Raw genomic sequence first — 18218 nt, forward strand, 5'->3', positions numbered from 1 at the left:
CAAATTAAATTGCGAAAATGATAGAAGAAGAGAGAGAACCATTGGGATTTTTGAAACATAGAACAATAATATTTCAAAACTTGAGTCATTCTAATTGAAACACCATAGCAGCTAAGTTCCCAAACAAAAACAAAATAGGGTAAAAAAAAAAGGAGAGACAGAGAGATAACAACATCATTTCAAATTCCCATCAGAGAAAACAAAAAAAAAACACCATTGTTGCTTTTTTTTTTCTTAATTCTCAGGAATATCGATCTCACCTTCTTGAATCTCCTGCTGAAGATCCTTAGGGTCTTTCCCATCAACAGTGCATCCCACAGAGACGCACGTTCCAAGAATCTCCCTCACAGTCCCGCTCAGCTCCTTGGCGATAGATCTTGGCCTCATTATCCTAGCAATCTCAATCACATCATCGAATGAGATGTTACCATTATGCTTAATGTTCTTCACCTTCTTCCTGTCTCTCTCCGGCTCCTTCAACGCCTTGATGACGAGAGCTGCAGCTGATGGGACGACAGTGACCTTAGCCTGACGGTTCTGAACAGTCAGCTTCACTGTGACACGGAGCCCTTTCCATTCCTTGGCCGTCTCCTTGGCGATGTCTTCTCCGATCTTCTTCGGTGCGAGACCGAGAGGACCGATCTTTGGAGCTAGGGAACTGGCGGCTCCGACCTCACCTCCGGTTACACGGACGTACACATCGACGATCTGGCTCGGGTCCAACTTCGGCGGCATGGTTCTGTGAAATGGAGAGTTTCGCTCTTCTTTCTTCTCAGTGTGGCTAAAACGAAAAGAGAGAGGCTGCTGCGAAATGAGCTTTTCAGGGTTTTTTGAAGTAGAGGAACGTATTAAGTGGTCGAAACTAGGGTTTCTTTCGTTCCTATGCTCAAATTACCAAATTGTCCTTTCTATATGTTTCGGCCCAGTCCAGTATTTATATGGGCTTTGTCTTTTATCTTTTCGACTATGCCCGTTTATACTTAATAATCATCTTTCGGTACAATCAAAATCTCGGTTCTCTTACTGGTTTGATTTGTAAATAGTCGGTTAAGTTGAACCGTATCAACTTCTCAATTAACCCACCCAGGAATAGAGAGGTTACTGTTAAGGAGGAGTGACGACGGAAGAAGTTGAATCTATCGAGAGGCAAAATCAAAAATCCAAGCTTTCTAGGGTTTTACAGATCTGCGATTATCACTGTTCCGGGTACTTCTTTCTTTGTCTAATTCGTCTCTGAGATTTGCCATTTTCACTAATTTCGTATGTTGTTTGAGAGATTTATCAACAAGTTTGTTTTTTTTACTTCAGATAGTTGCTATGACGAGAAAAAAAGCCACCGTGGTCTTGCCGCAACCGACTCGTCGTTCAGCTAGGCTAATCTCTATGCAGAATCGAGATAGTCAAGTGAAACCCAAGAAAGATCTGGGCTTTTTCTCTGAGCCGCCGAAGAAAACTCGCCGGGAAGTTCTTCGAGAACTATCCAAGAAATTAGTGTACTCACTGGATAGTCCAATTGGAGATTCGAGTTCGAAAAAATCTCCGGGATTGAACATTTCGAGTGATGGGGTTCCTTCGCTGAGACGGTCTCTTAGGCTTTCAAGTAGGGAATGTTCCGGTGACAAAAATGAGAAGTCTGCATTGACCTCATCTTCTTCTCGCACGAAATCGTCGACCACCACTGTTTCGTCTTCTTGTGGTCTGAGACGGTCTCCTAGGTTTTTGAGTGGAGGAGGAGGAGGAGGATCTGTGAATCAATCTTCTTCTTCCTATTCTACTGGGAAGAAATCAAGTAATAGTGTTTTGAGTAGATGTAGTACGAAATCTGTTTCATCTGAGAAAGGGAAAGGTGGAGATGGTGTCAAATCTAAGGATAGAAGTAGAAGTCGTCTTCGTCCTCAGACTAAGCAGTTGTTTAAAGGTTGTGATGATAATGAAGAAGAAGAAGAAGAAGAAGAAGAAGAAGTTAGTGTCTGTCTTCTTAGTCAGAGGAAAAGGATGAGAATTACAAAGCCAAATGAGAACGAAAATGCTGTGCCAAAAGCTGATGAAGTGAAGAGAACGGGTAAGCAGAAAGAGAAAGGATTGAAGACAAAGAAAAAGCATGCGACAGGGAAAGGTGTTTTGATTAGATGTAGTATGAAATCTGTTTCATCTGAGAAAGGGAAAAGTGGAGATGGTGTCAAATCTAAAGATAGAAGTAGAAGTCGTCTTCGTCCTCGGACTAAGCAGTTGTTTAAAGGTTGTGATGATAGTGAAGAAGAAGAAGAAGAAGTTAGTGGCTGTCTTAGTCAGAGGAAAAGGAAGAGAATTACAAAGCCGAATGATGACGAAAATGCTGTGCCAAAAGCTGATGAAGTGAAGAGAATGGGTAAGGGGGAAGATGAAGAAGAAGATGAAGAAGAAGGAGGATTGAAGACAAGGAAGAAGCATGAGACAGGTGGATGGACAGAGGAGCTGGAGTTAGCTTTACAGGGAGCTTATTTGACAGTGAAGCCGAGTCCACATTTCTGGAAAAAAGTTGCTAAGATGGTACCTGGAAAATCTGCTCAGGAATGTTTTGATAGAGTGAACTCAGCTTTGATCACTCCTCGTCAACATCAGCCTCGAAGATCCAGGAAAACTAACTTATCCACGATTCCGCAGTTTTCACTCTCTGCAAGCAAACTACTGAAACCCAATTCACCAAAGACTAAGGTACGACAGCGCAGAACCAATCTCTCAAAGAAGACGGTCAGGCATCTACTAGAGAAGCAAAATCATATGGATCAAGGTCTTGGATTTGATCTCTTCTCAGTTCTTGAGCCTAGCATCTCAGGGAACTTTCTCTCAACTCCAACAGAGAAAAGGCAAAGTCTTCCGAAAATCCTTGAAAGTCCAGTGCCTTGCTCAAGTAAAGACCAAACAGCTCTCGTCAGCCCTCCAGTACTGAAACAGGTTAAAAACAAGGCATTGCATGAGAGGTACATTGATCATCTGCACACCAGGGAAGCTAAAAGAAAAGCAGAGTCAACTCGATTTGTCGGGAAAGAGAACATAAGACCTATTGAAATTCAGAAGAAGGATTCGATTAAAGCAGCTAAAGATGCCCTTTTCTTTGATGTTCAAGAGGCAATCCAGAAGCTCAAGGGTCTGGAAGCTGAGAACTCATCTAGTTCTTCAGAGTTTTGCTATGATCATGGTGAAACTGACGAAGAAGATTAATCAGTCTAGTTTCTAAGTTTCTAACCAGATATGTTTGATTGTACTAGGGCACAGAGCGTAGAGATTAGAGTAAGGTAATTAGTGTGAATCTTTGTTTTGTAACCATGAGAGTGAAAACTACTTCTTTTGTGTGAGTTTAGTTTTGTCAGATGCTGTATAAATAATAAAATCGATTCTCTTTTCTATATGAAGATCAAATTTTGGTTCCTTGGCGTGAAAAGTTTTGCATATAACTAAAAGCCAAAAGGTGTTAAACTTCCTCGGTTGAGTTACAGATAAAGAGTGATTCTTAGACATAAGAGAACACTTGAGAGTTAAAAGCCAAGTAGTAATTTACACAAAAGACTTTCCTCCCCCAGTGGAAATTTTTTAGTTTACCCTCCTAATCAAAAGTTTAGAGATCTTCAAAATCTGTTTCCCTCCTTAACTAAGATACATCTTAAATCCTCTTGACATCAAGTATTGATAGTTATATGTTTATATAAATCCTGATTAATATCAGTCTTCAGAAGAGTAGCCGATCCGCTCTATCTCCCAACAAAGCTTAGTCGCAACAATTTCATGGCAAGGCGAATACTCCTGCAAACAACAACGACAACAACAACAACACGGTTTTTATATGCTTTCAATTTGATAATCTTTTGGATCAATTAAAATGCCAATTGTCACGTACCTCCAGCTTCTTAACAAGATCCTTAGCGGTAGGTGCAGAAATTATAATCTGGCGTGCAGTTGGACTGATGAACCCTTCTTCAACGGCTTTATCAATGAAAGAGAGCAAAGAGTTGTAGTATCCATCAACATTGAGCAAACCCACCTGCAGGAAAGACAATGATAATTAGCTTTTAATGACTTTTTTGGGTTTAAAATTGTTCACTAAAGTCTGAATCTTTAGAATGATCATAGTGATGGGTCTTTACCGGTTTGTTATGTATACCAAGCTGAGCCCATGTTATGACCTCCAAAAGCTCTTCAAGTGTTCCATATCCACCTGCAATTTTTTAAGCAGAAGACATTATAATCCGTAAACATTATTATTATTCAACGGTCAATTCACCAAAATATGCTTCATCTGCAGAAATTGTCCTCTGACTCTATTTAGTATTTACAAATGGACATGATTACAAAAAAATAAAGCAGGGTCGATTGAAGAACAAGACTTCCTTAGATGGGCAAAACATATTTTTTTCTGAAACTGTTTCAGGCTTTTGTCTTTTAACATGAAACAGGTAAGAAAAAATAAAACTTTGGTCACAGTTACACTATACACAAGCTAAATAGAGAAGTAGCTCCCAAGTAAAAAGGCAAGGAGTAAAAAAAGAAACAGAGATTGGTCTAATTTTCAGTGCGAGATGTGGATGGGTCAAGGCATCTGTGGTTATTGTATTCAATATTTTGTCCTTATAAAAACCCAAAAATCATTACAAAGCAAACGAATATACTTTTAAAATTTTAAACTTGAAACAGTTGCTTTCACACTACAGCTTGAGTTTGACCAAGAAACAAAACATGTTTTTTACCAATATATTCTTCTTCCATCTTCTTTGGCAAAATCAGTCAAAAGAGTTAAACCCTTTTCGGTGCTATTTTTAATCACTTTTTATTCTTCTTTAATGTTTAGATTTTCCACAGTTTAAGGATTTAAAAAGCCTAAATATGATGCTAATTAGATTCTTAAACAATGCTGTCACTAGACTTGACCGGTTTTTTTATCTTACATAATCATTACTTGTTTGGAGAACTGAACTTGTTGTAAGAGAAACGTACATAGAGAGAAAACAAAAGTAACAATAAAAACAGATGGGACTTTGAACACAATTTCAAGACTAACAAAAAAGATTTTGAGAAATCAATACTAACCTGGTAAAGCAATAAAAGCATCAGAGTGTCTAGCCATCTCTGCTTTTCTTTGATGCATATCTGCAACTGCTCTTACTTCTCCTACTGTTTCACCGGTCAACTGCCAAAAAACAAAAAGAGCATCCAAAATTAAAAATAGTAACTAATCTTGAAACTTTAAACTAAATTAAAAGGAACACAAAAAAAAACAGCTTTTAGACTGTTCTATGACCAGAAGCAATGATGGCATTGTTAGCAAATTGGCTTATTTTAAAATTCACTGCAAGACTTTAGTTAGGAAGCACCACTTCATCTTATTTTTTTGTCTTAACTGAAACTGTTTTTTTCTTTCAATAAGCAAACTTAAAAAGTTCAAACTTTCTTCCTCAGGGGTTATAGCAAGCGTACCTCTCTAGGCATCAGTGTCTTTGGGATAACTCTGGTGAAATGACAAGAATGATGAGCAAAAAGAGTCTTAGTTGATCGATCTTAACTGTATACTATCCTTTAAAAATATCTGTTAATGGATTAGATGATGAAGAATTTACCCAATAACATGACGACCACCATCATGAACAGCTTGTGAAACCAAACCCATCAAACCTATGCTTCCACCTCCATAGACTAGATCAATGTTCCTTAGAACCTGTAAAAGCAAACAAAACAGAGAAACTTAAAACCATTTTTCTCATTACAGATCATTTGAGACATAAAGGAAGTAAAATCAAAAGATACTCTCTATTCGTAATATCAAATTTGGAGACGAAAACATTTTCATGCGATATATATATATATATATATAAATGTGGGCTCCAAAATCATAAAAGATGAGATACGTTAAAAAAGAATCCTTTTTGAGTTATCAAAAGAAGCACAAATTCATCACCAATACCTTTGAAGGTTTATCACACATTTTAAGAACGTTTTAAAAGTAGAGAAAACAGAGGAAACGCTCTGCATTTTGCAAAAAAAAACACACACACACACACACACACATATTTCACAAACATCTGGTGAACATAATAAACAGTAAAAACTCAAAGAACAGAGTAGAGAAGCACAGAGAGAGAGATAAGACCAAGATGTGTGTAAAGTAAGAATACCAATTCGTTGCCGAGATCAACAGCAGCATCTTGGTAACTGCTTCTGTTGCCTTGGCTGCTTCCACAGAACACACAGATTCTTCCGAACTTTGACTTTTGCATGGTTTTAGTGTTGACCTCCATTGATTACGATAAGCTCAAACTTATAAAAAAAAACAAAAAAAAAATCGGAACTTTTTTTTTGCTCTTATGAAAGACAAAATAAAACAGTTTTGGGGTTTGTTAATGAAATCTCTCACTTGGGTTTTGCTTCCTTACAAAACATAAGCGACATGTACAAATCGTACAAGTGTCAAAGAAGGTGAAGAAGAAGGGAAACAACTTAGAGAGTTGTGGTGGTGTTATTATTTTTGTGCCTACTAAAAGCTTTCAAGTTGGGGGATTGTTATTATACTACTCCGAGTTATTAGACAGAGTGCGTTTTCTCGTCACAAAATTCATTATTTTTATGAGGGTGAAAGAGTTTTTTGTTCTTTTATATTTGGGATTATTTTCACACGTGAGAGATTGAAGCACGCGCGTCGCAGCCACCCGTTCATGTTGGCACGCGTGGACCACACTTCTTTGTGTTTTTTGTTGTTGGCCAAAGTTCACTTATTATTATTAGTAAGTAGGCTTACCCCCATTTTCTTTGGATATAAATATAGGGTATAAAAAAAATGTACATCATCTACTTATTCACTCCAAAGACTTTGGAACCGAAGAAAGAAGAAGAATTAAAATGGGATGGATCGATGTTTTATTGACAGTGTAAGATTACATATGAGAGAGATTTATGCAACCACATGAATTTACCAAAATTTTCAAATAAGCTTTGTTTTTTTTAGTTTTGTATAGAAGAAAAAAGCATTCGATCTTTTAGAGAGATTGATATTGAATTAAACTCATTTTTGAAATCAAATTTATATGGTAATCATAATTCATATATATACATCAAAATTATAAGAAAATTACATGGATACTTGAAAATGAAATATTCCTTACATGTTTTTCTATGTTTGTTTAAGACGATTTAAAACTTGTCGTGCCGATGATAATGGGAAGTGACAAAGAAAACATCTTTCGATTAAAGAAACTGATTTAAATATAAAGCTACCTCACTTTTTGATTCCCTTTTTCTAGAACAGAACAAATTTTTCATTTTTTTTTCGACAATCAAAATAAAATAAAAATATAAATTTCATTGTCAACATATATCTGAACATGTAAGATGGGTCCAAATATAATTTACTTTCAACTCTCTAATATTTAAATGAAGGTGTGATCAAAACTAGTGATGAGTAGAGGAATTGATACACAAACATGTAGCATATATACTCCATCACATAATATGTATAACTAGAGGAGATGATGATGTCTGGGTTATGGAGGAATGTGCCATTGATGATTGAAATAAGAAACACAAAATGAGTTTTATATATGGCCATTTTTTATTATCAATGTAGTCTCGTTTACCCTCCCTATATGTAGACAATCCCCTCCTTCCATCTTGTTCTATGCGTATCAAACATTTCTTTTTGAATACATTTAATTATATTCCACTTTTCTTGCTTTTTTTTTTGTTCTAATGATAATGGTTTCGTAGATATCAAAAGCTCTCTTGGCTTTACCCATATCCCCTGTACATTTGGATAATGGATATCTCTCTAATCCATGGCCATTTCCTATTAATTTATTTTAAATTATATCCGCATATGTTAGAATATGGCTTTATGTATAAATTATTCGTTATTCACCACAATGATATATTATTACAAGGATCCAATATGTGCTAACAAACGATTTTATTTAATTTAGAAATCCCTAATAGAGGATGACGTTATTGGAAATTAATTCGAAAGAAAATAGGTTTACAAAAATACTATAAATATAATGTTGCCATGCTGGGTAGAGGTTATGATCGTGGAGCTTGGTTCAATGTAGTCAATGTATGTAAAAAATTGATTGTGCTTGGCTTCGAAGCAATGACTTATATATCAAAGTAGCAAGACACAGTGTAAGATATATAGAGTATAATATGCAAGTTTGTTCAAATGATGAGGTATATAGAAAACATGAAACCTTCTTGACATCGCTTTCCACACGTCACGTGAAAACAAAAGCGAAAAAGAAGCAAATTAAGAAACAAACTTTCATGTTTTTTTCTCCCAAAAAATATGGATTTAGTGAATATATTTGAACTGTTATTTTTCGAAGAGTTGATGATGAAGTTGTACTAAAAGGCATAGTAGTATGGAACTGTGTTCTTAGGTTATTAAATGATCGATCTTAATTAATTAGTACTACAAGGCATAGTAGTATGGAACCACAGCTCATTGTTATAAACCACGGGCTACTAAATTGTTTTCTTCCACGGACATTAATGGACTGTACTAACCCCATACTCTCTCATACTTAATTGGACTACAGAGAATATAATTAATGTGCAAGAACTAGACTTTTTTTTTTAAATGCAATCCCAAGAACTCTATTGTGCGCGCGGTTTAGAGATTATAAACAAATAAGTACTTCTTGAAACCAATGTGTATTTGTATCTGCATGCTTGCATGCGGATTTAACTCTTTTGTTTTGTTTTCTTACTGCACTCCACATTCCTCTTGGGTTTCTCATTTTCAAACCTAATTTTGTAATTCTATTTTACTACTATAATCGAATATACTAATACTATGATGGTAGACTGGTAGTATAGTGTAAAACGACATAATTAGTTAATTCATTTGCTTTTGGTTTTGATTTCATAACAAAAGTTTATCTTTAGATAGATACCAAGAGAATTGTACTACTCGGTTAATTTGATTCACCATAAATTATCCCGTGCGATGGTATAATGTTTTAAACTCGAACTAATTTTTCATCAAATAAAAACAAACTCGAAGTTATCTTAACAGCATAAAAATTTATTAAAAATCGAAACAAATAAAAAAGCATAATAAATATGGTCCATTTGATGGATGCATATGATGGATGTTTGTAGAAAAAGTGTGTGCTGGCGCCGAATACACAAGAAGCAGGAAGAGCAGTGAAAAGGCCCCTCGCTTTCTAGTCTCTATCAGACAATTTACTTTTTCTTTGATTTCCAACAAAATTGTATTAAATTTGATGTTAATGAAAGAGCCTAATGACGACCATATGCACTGCAGCTGTACAAACAAGGGCCCCCATTTGCAATTACGACCGCCCAAAATCTGCCATGAGAGTACACCAGTCATTATGGTGTGTGTATATATATATATATATGTTAATTTAGTAAATATGATTAAGTTTCCAGACATAATTAGTTACCTAACCTGATTGATCTCCCAAAGAGTTGAATAGTGTACTACTTACCTATCATTCCACGTTGAAAAACTCTGTTTCTTTTGAAACCGAAACTGACATAGATGAGACTACTACTTTTACCTCATGATGAAATTATACTTAATGATGGATGTCATGGGAGTAAATAACTTAAACTAGTGTTAAACACACACACACAAAAAACCTAAATTACACTACTGATAGCACTTTTAAACCACAAAAATTAATGAAAAACAGAATATTCTTGAATGATACTTCGATATACTATTATTTAAGAGATGGTTGTAGTGCAAGTACCCAGCAAAATAAATAAAAGGTAGACTAGGAGGCATGCAATAAAGTTCTATGTGAATTATGAAAATGAAGTATAAACCTCTCATACATTTGTTATCAATTCACAGTTTTCAGTTTAAACTCTTTCATAAATCATATCGCTAATCTTGAATATATAGAAAGTTGGTGTCACAGAAATTGCTACACTCTTGACATGCATATACTGTATATGTTTATTAAATATACTCCACACACAAAAAAAGAAAGAGAAGTTACAAATTGTTGTTAAATCAAATTAACAGACCGGCCACAAGAATAGATATTCACTTATTTAATATATAGGCCGATTTGTAAATCATTGTGTACAAATATTAAATAAAATTTAAAAAAGAATTCTAAATTAAAGGCTAAAGAATATTCGTTTCTAACGACATGTTTCTTCTTAATTACTACGGCTTAATAGTTGGTTTAAAGGATTCACATATCCCCCTAATTCACATGGACATTGTGTGTGATTTTCATAGGAGATATTCGATGATTAAAGGATCACAACACATAAAAGAATACGAGTTTGATTAAGGGAATAGTTTTTAAATTATGTTTTTTTTCTTCTTTCTTACGTAAATATAATTTGTGTTATAGAGATCTGAACTAGTGTTGGACTTCACCTATATCTCTATAACATTACTCATCTTTAATAAAACACGTCGTCCCTAGCTATAACATACGTACGTACGTGTATGTAGACATAAGCATTAATATAAGGTTGAAGTTGATATACGAAAGACAAAACGAAAAAGAAGGAAGAGAAAGGCCTAACTTGTAGGCAGGAAGAGTGGTAGAAGTATGCTGTAGAAAGAGCAAAGTGACATAAATGTATTTGTTGTGTTCTTTATTTTTGAGACATAATATTCCCCATTAATTCACTTCAATGTTCCTTCCTCTGCTTTCGGTCATTTTGCTATGCCCCATTTGTTTCTCCACTTTTCCGTGCTCAAGTTCAACCAATTCTTTTTTTTTCTTTTTCCTTAGTATTATTGTTTTGTTCAAGTTAATGACGTCCAAGATACCTTCCTCACGATGACATCGGCACCGCACACCATATTCATCATAGACATTATTAATTTTGGTATATTAACGTGCAAGGGAAATTAGTATTAGATTACTTATAAGGCTCCCAATGGGCCGGGATTGAGTCAAGACTAGGTAGTTACTCAAGAACTCTGCCTCTGAAGCCCTTTAACAATATATAGTATTATAGCCTCTCTGTATGTACTAGCGTTTAGGGCCATTGACACCTGATTTCATAAAACAAGGAACGAATATGCACGGATCAAACCGTTGGTTTCAAACCAGAGTACACAATTCAAGTAATTCTTCCTCTTCCTATTGGTTTCATATGAGAATTGATTATACACTAAAACCTCTATAAATTAATACTCTATAAATTAATAAACACTATAAATTAATAAATTTTGCTGGTCCCAAGTTGGGACTGTGTAAAAATTAACAATATTCGATAAGATAATAAGATAATAATTTTTTCAAAATCTCCTTATAAAATATGGTCCCAATAATATCATAAATTAATAATTATGTAAATTTATATATATATATATACTGATATAATAGTGTATGTTTCTCCTAAAGCTCAATTCTATAGAACAATTGTAATGTTGTATTTTCAACCTATAATGATATCTCTAAAATATTTTATAACATGTCATACAAATAATTAAATTTAAAGTTTTAATTTTTAGATATGCATCATTTACAATTTGATAGTTTGACAGATTATTAAAATAAGAGAATTGATATTATTATTCATAGATTTGAATTTATGTGTCTCATGTGTATAAGTCAATTTGTTTATAATATTTGTAATTTATTGTAAATAGTGCTTTCTAAATATTACAAGTTCAATTCCTAAACCATAAAATTTATAACATCCGAAAGTTTAATCTTATTTTGCTATAGTTGTTCTAATTCATAATTTTTTAAAAAATAAACAATTAAAAATATATCTATAAATTAATAATTATTAATTTACACTATAAAATAATAATTATTAATTTATAAATAAATTAATATCACTATAAATTAATAAAATGTCTTAGTCCCAACATTATTAATTTATAGAGGTTTTACTGTATATACAACCACAAAAGCATTCCACAAAAAATTTCATTTTGAGAATTTTTAAGAATTTAGATGAACTAGTATTTAGAACAGAAGATCAAAAACATTAAACAAAATAGACTGCTACGGTCACACTCTCATATTCCAAAAAAGCCAAAGGTGTCAAAATACCAACAAAAAAGGGAAGAAGAAAAATGCAAATCCAACTAAAATCAACCGCAGGATTCAGACAGACAAGAAAACAGGGGTCTCTGCTTTAACCTAATTGTTATCTTTCTCAAAAAAAAGACCATTCCTTTATGATCTTCATACATCTAAGGCGGAATAAAGCCTAGCGTGCAGCAGCAGTGAGTTTTAGTTACTGTCTGAAACCGCCATCTTCTCACTCTTAACCCCATATGCTTCAAAGAACCTTTACAATTCAAGATTCAACTAATTTAGTCGTTTGTAGCCAGACAATCAGAAAGAAAATGCTCGAACATGGCTGAGAATTTGAGAGTCTTACCCTCCAGAATCTGCATTTTTTGAGAAGGTGAAGTGGGGTGGCCGCTCAAAACTGGCCTCTTGGTGGCCTAGCCTCAGCCTCTGAGACTCTTATTTGTCTTCCATCCAAATCCTACAGAGAAGCAGTAACAGATGTTTTATCTTACTGTAAGAAGTAATGATCGTGTATTATGCAAAAAGAGAAAGGAGATGATACTTACTGCACCATTCAAAGAATTGATGGCCTTTTGAACCTCCTGTGAAGAGCTGAGTGTCACAAACCCAAAACCCTTAGATCTACCACTGTCCCTATCGTAAATGACTCTGGCTTCAACAACCTTTCCTTGCTCATTAAACATGTTCTCAAGAGCCATGTCATCCACACCCCAAGAGAGGTTTCCTACATAAAGACGGTTTCCCGAGCCTGAGCCTGAACCTGACCCTGATCCAGAACCATAACTGGAACGTTGAGACCCTCCGTAACCACCACCTCGTTCAGAACCGTAACCACCACCTCGTTGAGACCCGTAACCACCACCACCACCACCACGTTCAGAACCGTAACCCCCACCACGCTCAGAACCATAACCGCCACTCCTTGGTCCTCTGGAGAAGGATTCCTCCCTCTTAGGTGGAGGAGGGCCAGCGTTAACTCTCAAGGGTCTGCCTTCAAATTCCTGAAAACGTTCATTTCAAAGTAATTAACAAAAAAAAAACAGCCACAACCACAATGCACAAGACGGTACAGCTAAAACAAAACGTTCAACAATGATCTCAGCAACTTCTATCTCCAAATAAGAAACTACAATGACATAATAGTTGAGACAGATTTCATCAAAGGACGAAGATGCATCTTATAGGCAGAAATACAGAAAAAAAAACATAAACCATAAAGTCCCAACAAAACTAAACAGAGGATAAAACAGCAAAATTTAGCTATCTCTAAAAACATAACAATCCACACAAGCAACACTATAGCAAAGAACCAAAAGTATGTTCTTACATAGCCATTGAATTGCTGAGCAGCTGCCTCAACTTCCGCTGCAGTGGACATTGTCACAAATCCGAAACCTCTGCTCCGTCCAGTCATTTTGTCATAGATTACCTATAAAATATCAATCAAATGAACACAATCCTACATCACTCTCCATTATAACAGAGGACACAACAAGATTCACTAATAACGCTACACAAACAGATTCAAACCATTATATCCATCAACAACGATTCAAGAAGTTAAAAATCCAAATCTGAAAAAAAAAAAGAGAACCCTAAAAAATATAAATCTCACCTCAACCATCTCAACATTTCCAGCGCTCTCAAAGAGCTGAGCGAGCTGAGCGCTATCAACGTTAAAAGAAAGGTTACCAACAAAGAGCTTAAGGTCAGGAGAGAAGGAGCTACGCTCCACAGGGGCCGAATCGTCACCGTCGGCGAACATGTCATCTTCCTCCACTTCGAAATCAGAGGACACGGCAACGTTCCTGACGAACCTCGACTGGTACTCAGCAGCGGGGGAAGAGCATTTCAAGGAGGAGGAAGCGAAGAGAGAGACGAGGTGGTCGGAGTGAAGTTTGAAGGAGAGGGAAGGAGGCAAAACGGAGACGGAAGCGGCGGGCCTGGAAACGCAGAGGGGAAGGGATTTAGGTTTGAAAGCGGAGAGAGAAGAAGCAGAGGCAGACATGGTTGGCTATTTAGCTTTTGAGAATTTTGCTCTCTCGAAGCTATAAGCTCTTAAGGGGAGAAGATAAGGTTTTAGAAAGGGTTCTGCTGCGAGAGAGAGAGGGTTTGTGAGAGTGGAGATAAGAAACTGTGAGAGCTTTTTGATATTTATCGGCAAAAAATCTTTTATCCTCTTGAAATATCTCTCCCACTTGGGATATTTTTATAATTTTTTTCCCTAAAAATTTGTATATCTGTAAATAAATAAAAATTTACTTTTTGAGGTAAAAAAAATTCACACAAGCCAAAATTGTTAATAGATATATAGTATATTCTAATGAAATATATAAGTGATATTCTTGTTTAGTTTATTAGTATAAAAGAAGAAAAAAAACTATAATTTTTTTTGTGTTAGTGATGAACTGAGAAAATATTTAATACTACATTGAAAGTATTGAATTTTTTGAGGAAATTTTCAATAAAGAGTAGTCAATTTTTTATTGTGTTTCGGTTACAATGGGGTAGCCTAGTCTTTTGAGTGAAGTTTATAGGATCTGGTCCGTCCAATGAGGATGGACAGTGGAGATGAATAAGAGAGAGCGGGTCTGGTGAGGAGATAAGGCCATAACTAAAAGCCAAAGGAAAAATATGCAACTAGAGACTGTTTATAAGTATGGATCATCAACTTGTTCATAAGTTTACCAACCATGTATAAGTTGTAACAACCCCTCTTGAAAATAATAATTTTTGAGGTTTGTTTGTGTAACGGATTTCTTATTGATATGAACAGTTTTACTTTTTTTTTTTCCTTTGCTGTAAATGAAAATTATGAAATCAAAGATAAACACATATCACATATGAATGTAGTCATGAGTTACAGAGTTAGCCTAACATTAGGCTCGATATAAAAGATGTCATCTTCTTAAACCATACGAAAACCCTAGCTCTCCGTTGCTGAGGTAGCAGCTACTGCCGCTTAAGCTAGACTTGTCAATTTCCGGGTCGGTCGGGTATTACCCTAACCAGATTTAAACCCGTAAAATAACCAGTTCGGTTCAGAATTTATAATAATAATTAGGGGTCCCATTAATTGTCACGTGTCACCAACGAAGACACAACAAGAGATTGAAACTGGCTAAGGAACATTGTCCGGCGGAGAATCGAAGAAGAACACAACAACAACACTCAGATTCTTCTTTTTTTGTTTTGTTTGGCCGAACCGGAATCGGGAAAATGGACATTTCTGTTCAAATCACCGGCTTAAACTCTCCCTACATCTGCCGGATCATCCCAAGATTCTCATCTTCTTCAAGATTCCGTTGTTCCAAAAACGAACCTCCCCGTAACGCAGACGGTGAGAGATTCTCGTAAAAACCCCAGAAGAGTTATATAGTTTGGATTGGAATCGGTTTGATTCGGTTCGATTGATTTGATGTCAGGTGGTGATAGATCGTCGACGGATTGGGACAAGGCGTGGAAGAGTTTCAAGAAACAGAGCAAGAAGACATTGTTCTCTCAATTCAACATGGACAAGTACGTGACTTGGAATCCCCCGAGATCGGATTATCCGGCGTCGGAAGAAATCGATCCCATTAAAAAAGCAGAGAGATCTAATCTAATGCTTTGGACTAGTCCGAGGTTCACACTTATCGGAGCCATCGTCATTGTCTCATTCCTCCTTCTCTACACCCTTCTTGCTCCTGTCAAGTGAACTTTTCTTTAATTTTCTTTCTCGAGCATATTTAGTTGATCAGCTTCTGAATGTGTTTTTTTTTTTTTTTTTTTAAACTGTACAACTTTTATAATAAAAGATCCTAGTTTCAACAGTTTCTAGAGTCTAGGCAAAAGCAAAACAGAGACCACGGTGTGGTAAATGGAAAATGGTGATTAGTGAAATCTGACCAAAAGAACAAAAATGATTATACAAGAACCAGATTTACAACTTGTTATGGTCCATCGTTGTTATAATTCTAATTCTCTACATAGACAGCTTTATCTATCCTTTTAGTGTTTTGTGGATGCTTAAAACGAGTTTGAGCTTATACTTTAATTTTGGGATTCTTGGAGAAAATAACCTTAAACCCATTCTCCTAAATTATAAACTCAGAACAACTACTCTCATCGTCACCAAATTTATTTAAAAGTCTAAATATGTAAAACATAATGAAGTTCTGCAAAACTTGAAAATTCTTAGTACTCTTTACTCTGTCGGAAGCGTGAATTTTTCCATAATCCATTGTACCTAATCCGGCGCGAAAAAAAGACATGTAGGACACACGTTGATGCTCATAATAGAAAATAACTTCTACAGAAAAAACTAGTCGGTCATAAATATACAAACCAAAACAAGGCCGTCATTTTTTTAAAGTAGTAATTCCAATTTTTTTGCAAAACTTGAAAGTTTTTATTACTCTCTACTCTCTCGGAAGTGTGAAGTTTTCCATAATTCGGCATGAAAAAGGCATGTAGGACACATATCGATACCCATGATTACAGAGCCACAACCTTTATTTTTTAGAGAATTTCTTTTACTGATTTTATATGCAAATATATATTACTAAGAGAATGGAACACATGTTTCTATTTTTAGAGAGAAAACACAATTTTGAGTCTTTAAAATATATACAACATGATAAATGCATCAAATAGAGGTAATATTTTTGTCATATGTTATAGAGCTTTATCTATCCTTTTAGTGTTTTGTGGATGCTTAAAACGAGTTTGAGCTTAGACTTTTAGGGGTTCTTGGAGAAAATAACCTTAAACCCATTCTCCTAAATTATAAACTCAGAACAACTACTCTCATCATCACCAAATTTATTTAATACTGTAGAAAGTGTGAAAAAAAAAATGTCACTTTAAAGTCTAAATATGTAAAACATAATGAAGTTTTGCAAAACTTGAAAGTTCTTAGTACTCTTTACTTTATCGGAAGTGTGAAATTTTCCATAATCCAGCGTACCTAATCCGGCGCGAAAAAAGGTATGTAGGACACATATTGATGCCCATAATCCAGTGTACTCTTTGACTCTCTTTATTTTTAGAGAATTTCTTTTACTGATTTTATATGCAAATATATATTACTAAGAGAATGGAACACATGTTTCTATTTTTAGAGAGAAAACACAATTTTGAGTCTTTAAAATATATACAACATGATAAATGCATCAAATAGAGGTAATATTTTTGTCATATGTTATAGAGCTTTATCTATCCTTTTAGTGTTTTGTGGATGCTTAAAACGAGTTTGAGCTTAGACTTTTAGGGGTTCTTGGAGAAAATAACCTTAAACCCATTCTCCTAAATTATAAACTCAGAACAACTACTCTCATCATCACCAAATTTATTTAATACTGTAGAAAGTGTGAAAAAAAAAATGTCACTTTAAAGTCTAAATATGTAAAACATAATGAAGTTCTGCAAAACTTGAAAGTTCTTAGTACTCTTTACTTTATCGGAAGTGTGAAATTTTCCATAATCCAGCGTACCTAATCCGGCGCGAAAAAAGGTATGTAGGACACATATTGATGCCCATAATCCAGTGTACTCTTTGACTCTCTTTATTTTTAGAGAATTTCTTTTACTGATTTTATATGCAAATATATATTACTAAGAGAATGGAACACATGTTTCTATTTTTAGAGAGAAAACACAATTTTGAATCTTTAAAATATATACAACATGATAAATGCATCAAATAGAGGTAATATTTTTGTCATATGTCATTCTAAGACGAGTTAATCAAGGAAGGAATATACAATATGTACGGAGTTGCATGATACAGAGGGTTTAAAACAATATAGAAGATAAGAGAGTTTACCATTCCAAAAGATAGCAAATAACTTTTTGAGAGAAAACCAGTCGGTCATAACATACAAAACCAAAATGAGGCTGTCATCTTTTGAAGAAAGCAATTTCAATTTTTTTGCAAAACTTGAAATTTTTTACTACTCTTTACTTTCTCATAAGCGTAAAAATTTTCATAATCCAGCGCGAAAAAAGCATATAAGACACGTATTGATACTTATGATTTAGCCACAACTTTTATATTTTTAGAGAATTTCAGTTTTGATTATCTTTAATGATCAATGTTTATTTTATTCTGTATATATTTTTGTCTATTATTTTTACTGTTTTTGCTAATATTCTTTTCAATAATTAGCAAAAACAGTAAATAACATAATTTAATTCATTTAGACCTCGCACTGCTGGTTGCCGCGA

The 18218-nt window shown here is 34.8% G+C and overlaps 5 protein-coding genes across 5 annotated transcripts; 2 read left to right on the forward strand and 3 right to left on the reverse strand.

Moving 5' to 3' along the window:
- Nucleotides 1-47: 47 nt before the first annotated feature.
- On the reverse strand, nucleotides 48-878 carry LOC104781199 (large ribosomal subunit protein uL11y). Its single transcript, XM_010505804.3, has one exon. It carries the CDS (start codon nucleotides 733-735, stop codon nucleotides 235-237), a length of 501 nt encoding a protein of 166 aa, XP_010504106.1. The 5' UTR covers nucleotides 736-878; the 3' UTR covers nucleotides 48-234.
- Nucleotides 879-1076: 198 nt separating this feature from the next.
- Nucleotides 1077-3386, forward strand: LOC104781200 (uncharacterized). Its single transcript, XM_087510574.1, has 2 exons — nucleotides 1077-1206; nucleotides 1309-3386. The coding sequence occupies exon 2, from the start codon at nucleotides 1318-1320 to the stop codon at nucleotides 3199-3201; it is 1884 nt and encodes a 627-aa protein (XP_087366700.1). The 5' UTR covers nucleotides 1077-1206; nucleotides 1309-1317; the 3' UTR covers nucleotides 3202-3386.
- A 23-nt stretch (nucleotides 3387-3409) lies between these two features.
- LOC104781201 (cytokinin riboside 5'-monophosphate phosphoribohydrolase LOG4-like) lies at nucleotides 3410-6593 on the reverse strand. The gene is made up of 7 exons (XM_010505805.3): nucleotides 6144-6593; nucleotides 5589-5686; nucleotides 5449-5479; nucleotides 5062-5161; nucleotides 4122-4192; nucleotides 3875-4018; nucleotides 3410-3780 (listed from the first exon to the last, which is right to left on the reverse strand). Exons 1-7 carry the CDS (start codon nucleotides 6264-6266, stop codon nucleotides 3700-3702), a joined length of 648 nt encoding a protein of 215 aa, XP_010504107.1. The 5' UTR covers nucleotides 6267-6593; the 3' UTR covers nucleotides 3410-3699.
- A 5365-nt stretch (nucleotides 6594-11958) lies between these two features.
- On the reverse strand, nucleotides 11959-14488 carry LOC104781203 (29 kDa ribonucleoprotein, chloroplastic). Its single transcript, XM_010505806.3, has 5 exons — nucleotides 13627-14488; nucleotides 13339-13440; nucleotides 12557-13012; nucleotides 12358-12468; nucleotides 11959-12264 (listed from the first exon to the last, which is right to left on the reverse strand). The coding sequence occupies exons 1-4, from the start codon at nucleotides 14017-14019 to the stop codon at nucleotides 12403-12405; spliced, it is 1017 nt and encodes a 338-aa protein (XP_010504108.1). The 5' UTR covers nucleotides 14020-14488; the 3' UTR covers nucleotides 11959-12264; nucleotides 12358-12402.
- Nucleotides 14489-14767: 279 nt separating this feature from the next.
- On the forward strand, nucleotides 14768-15823 carry LOC104781204 (uncharacterized). The gene is made up of 2 exons (XM_010505807.2): nucleotides 14768-15351; nucleotides 15437-15823. Exons 1-2 carry the CDS (start codon nucleotides 15231-15233, stop codon nucleotides 15706-15708), a joined length of 393 nt encoding a protein of 130 aa, XP_010504109.1. The 5' UTR covers nucleotides 14768-15230; the 3' UTR covers nucleotides 15709-15823.
- Nucleotides 15824-18218: the final 2395 nt, after the last annotated feature.

The sequence above is a fragment of the Camelina sativa genome, chromosome 4 (assembly GCF_030686135.1).
Source record: "Camelina sativa cultivar CO46 ecotype springtype chromosome 4, ASM3068613v1".
Taxonomy (NCBI): domain Eukaryota; kingdom Viridiplantae; phylum Streptophyta; class Magnoliopsida; order Brassicales; family Brassicaceae; genus Camelina; species Camelina sativa.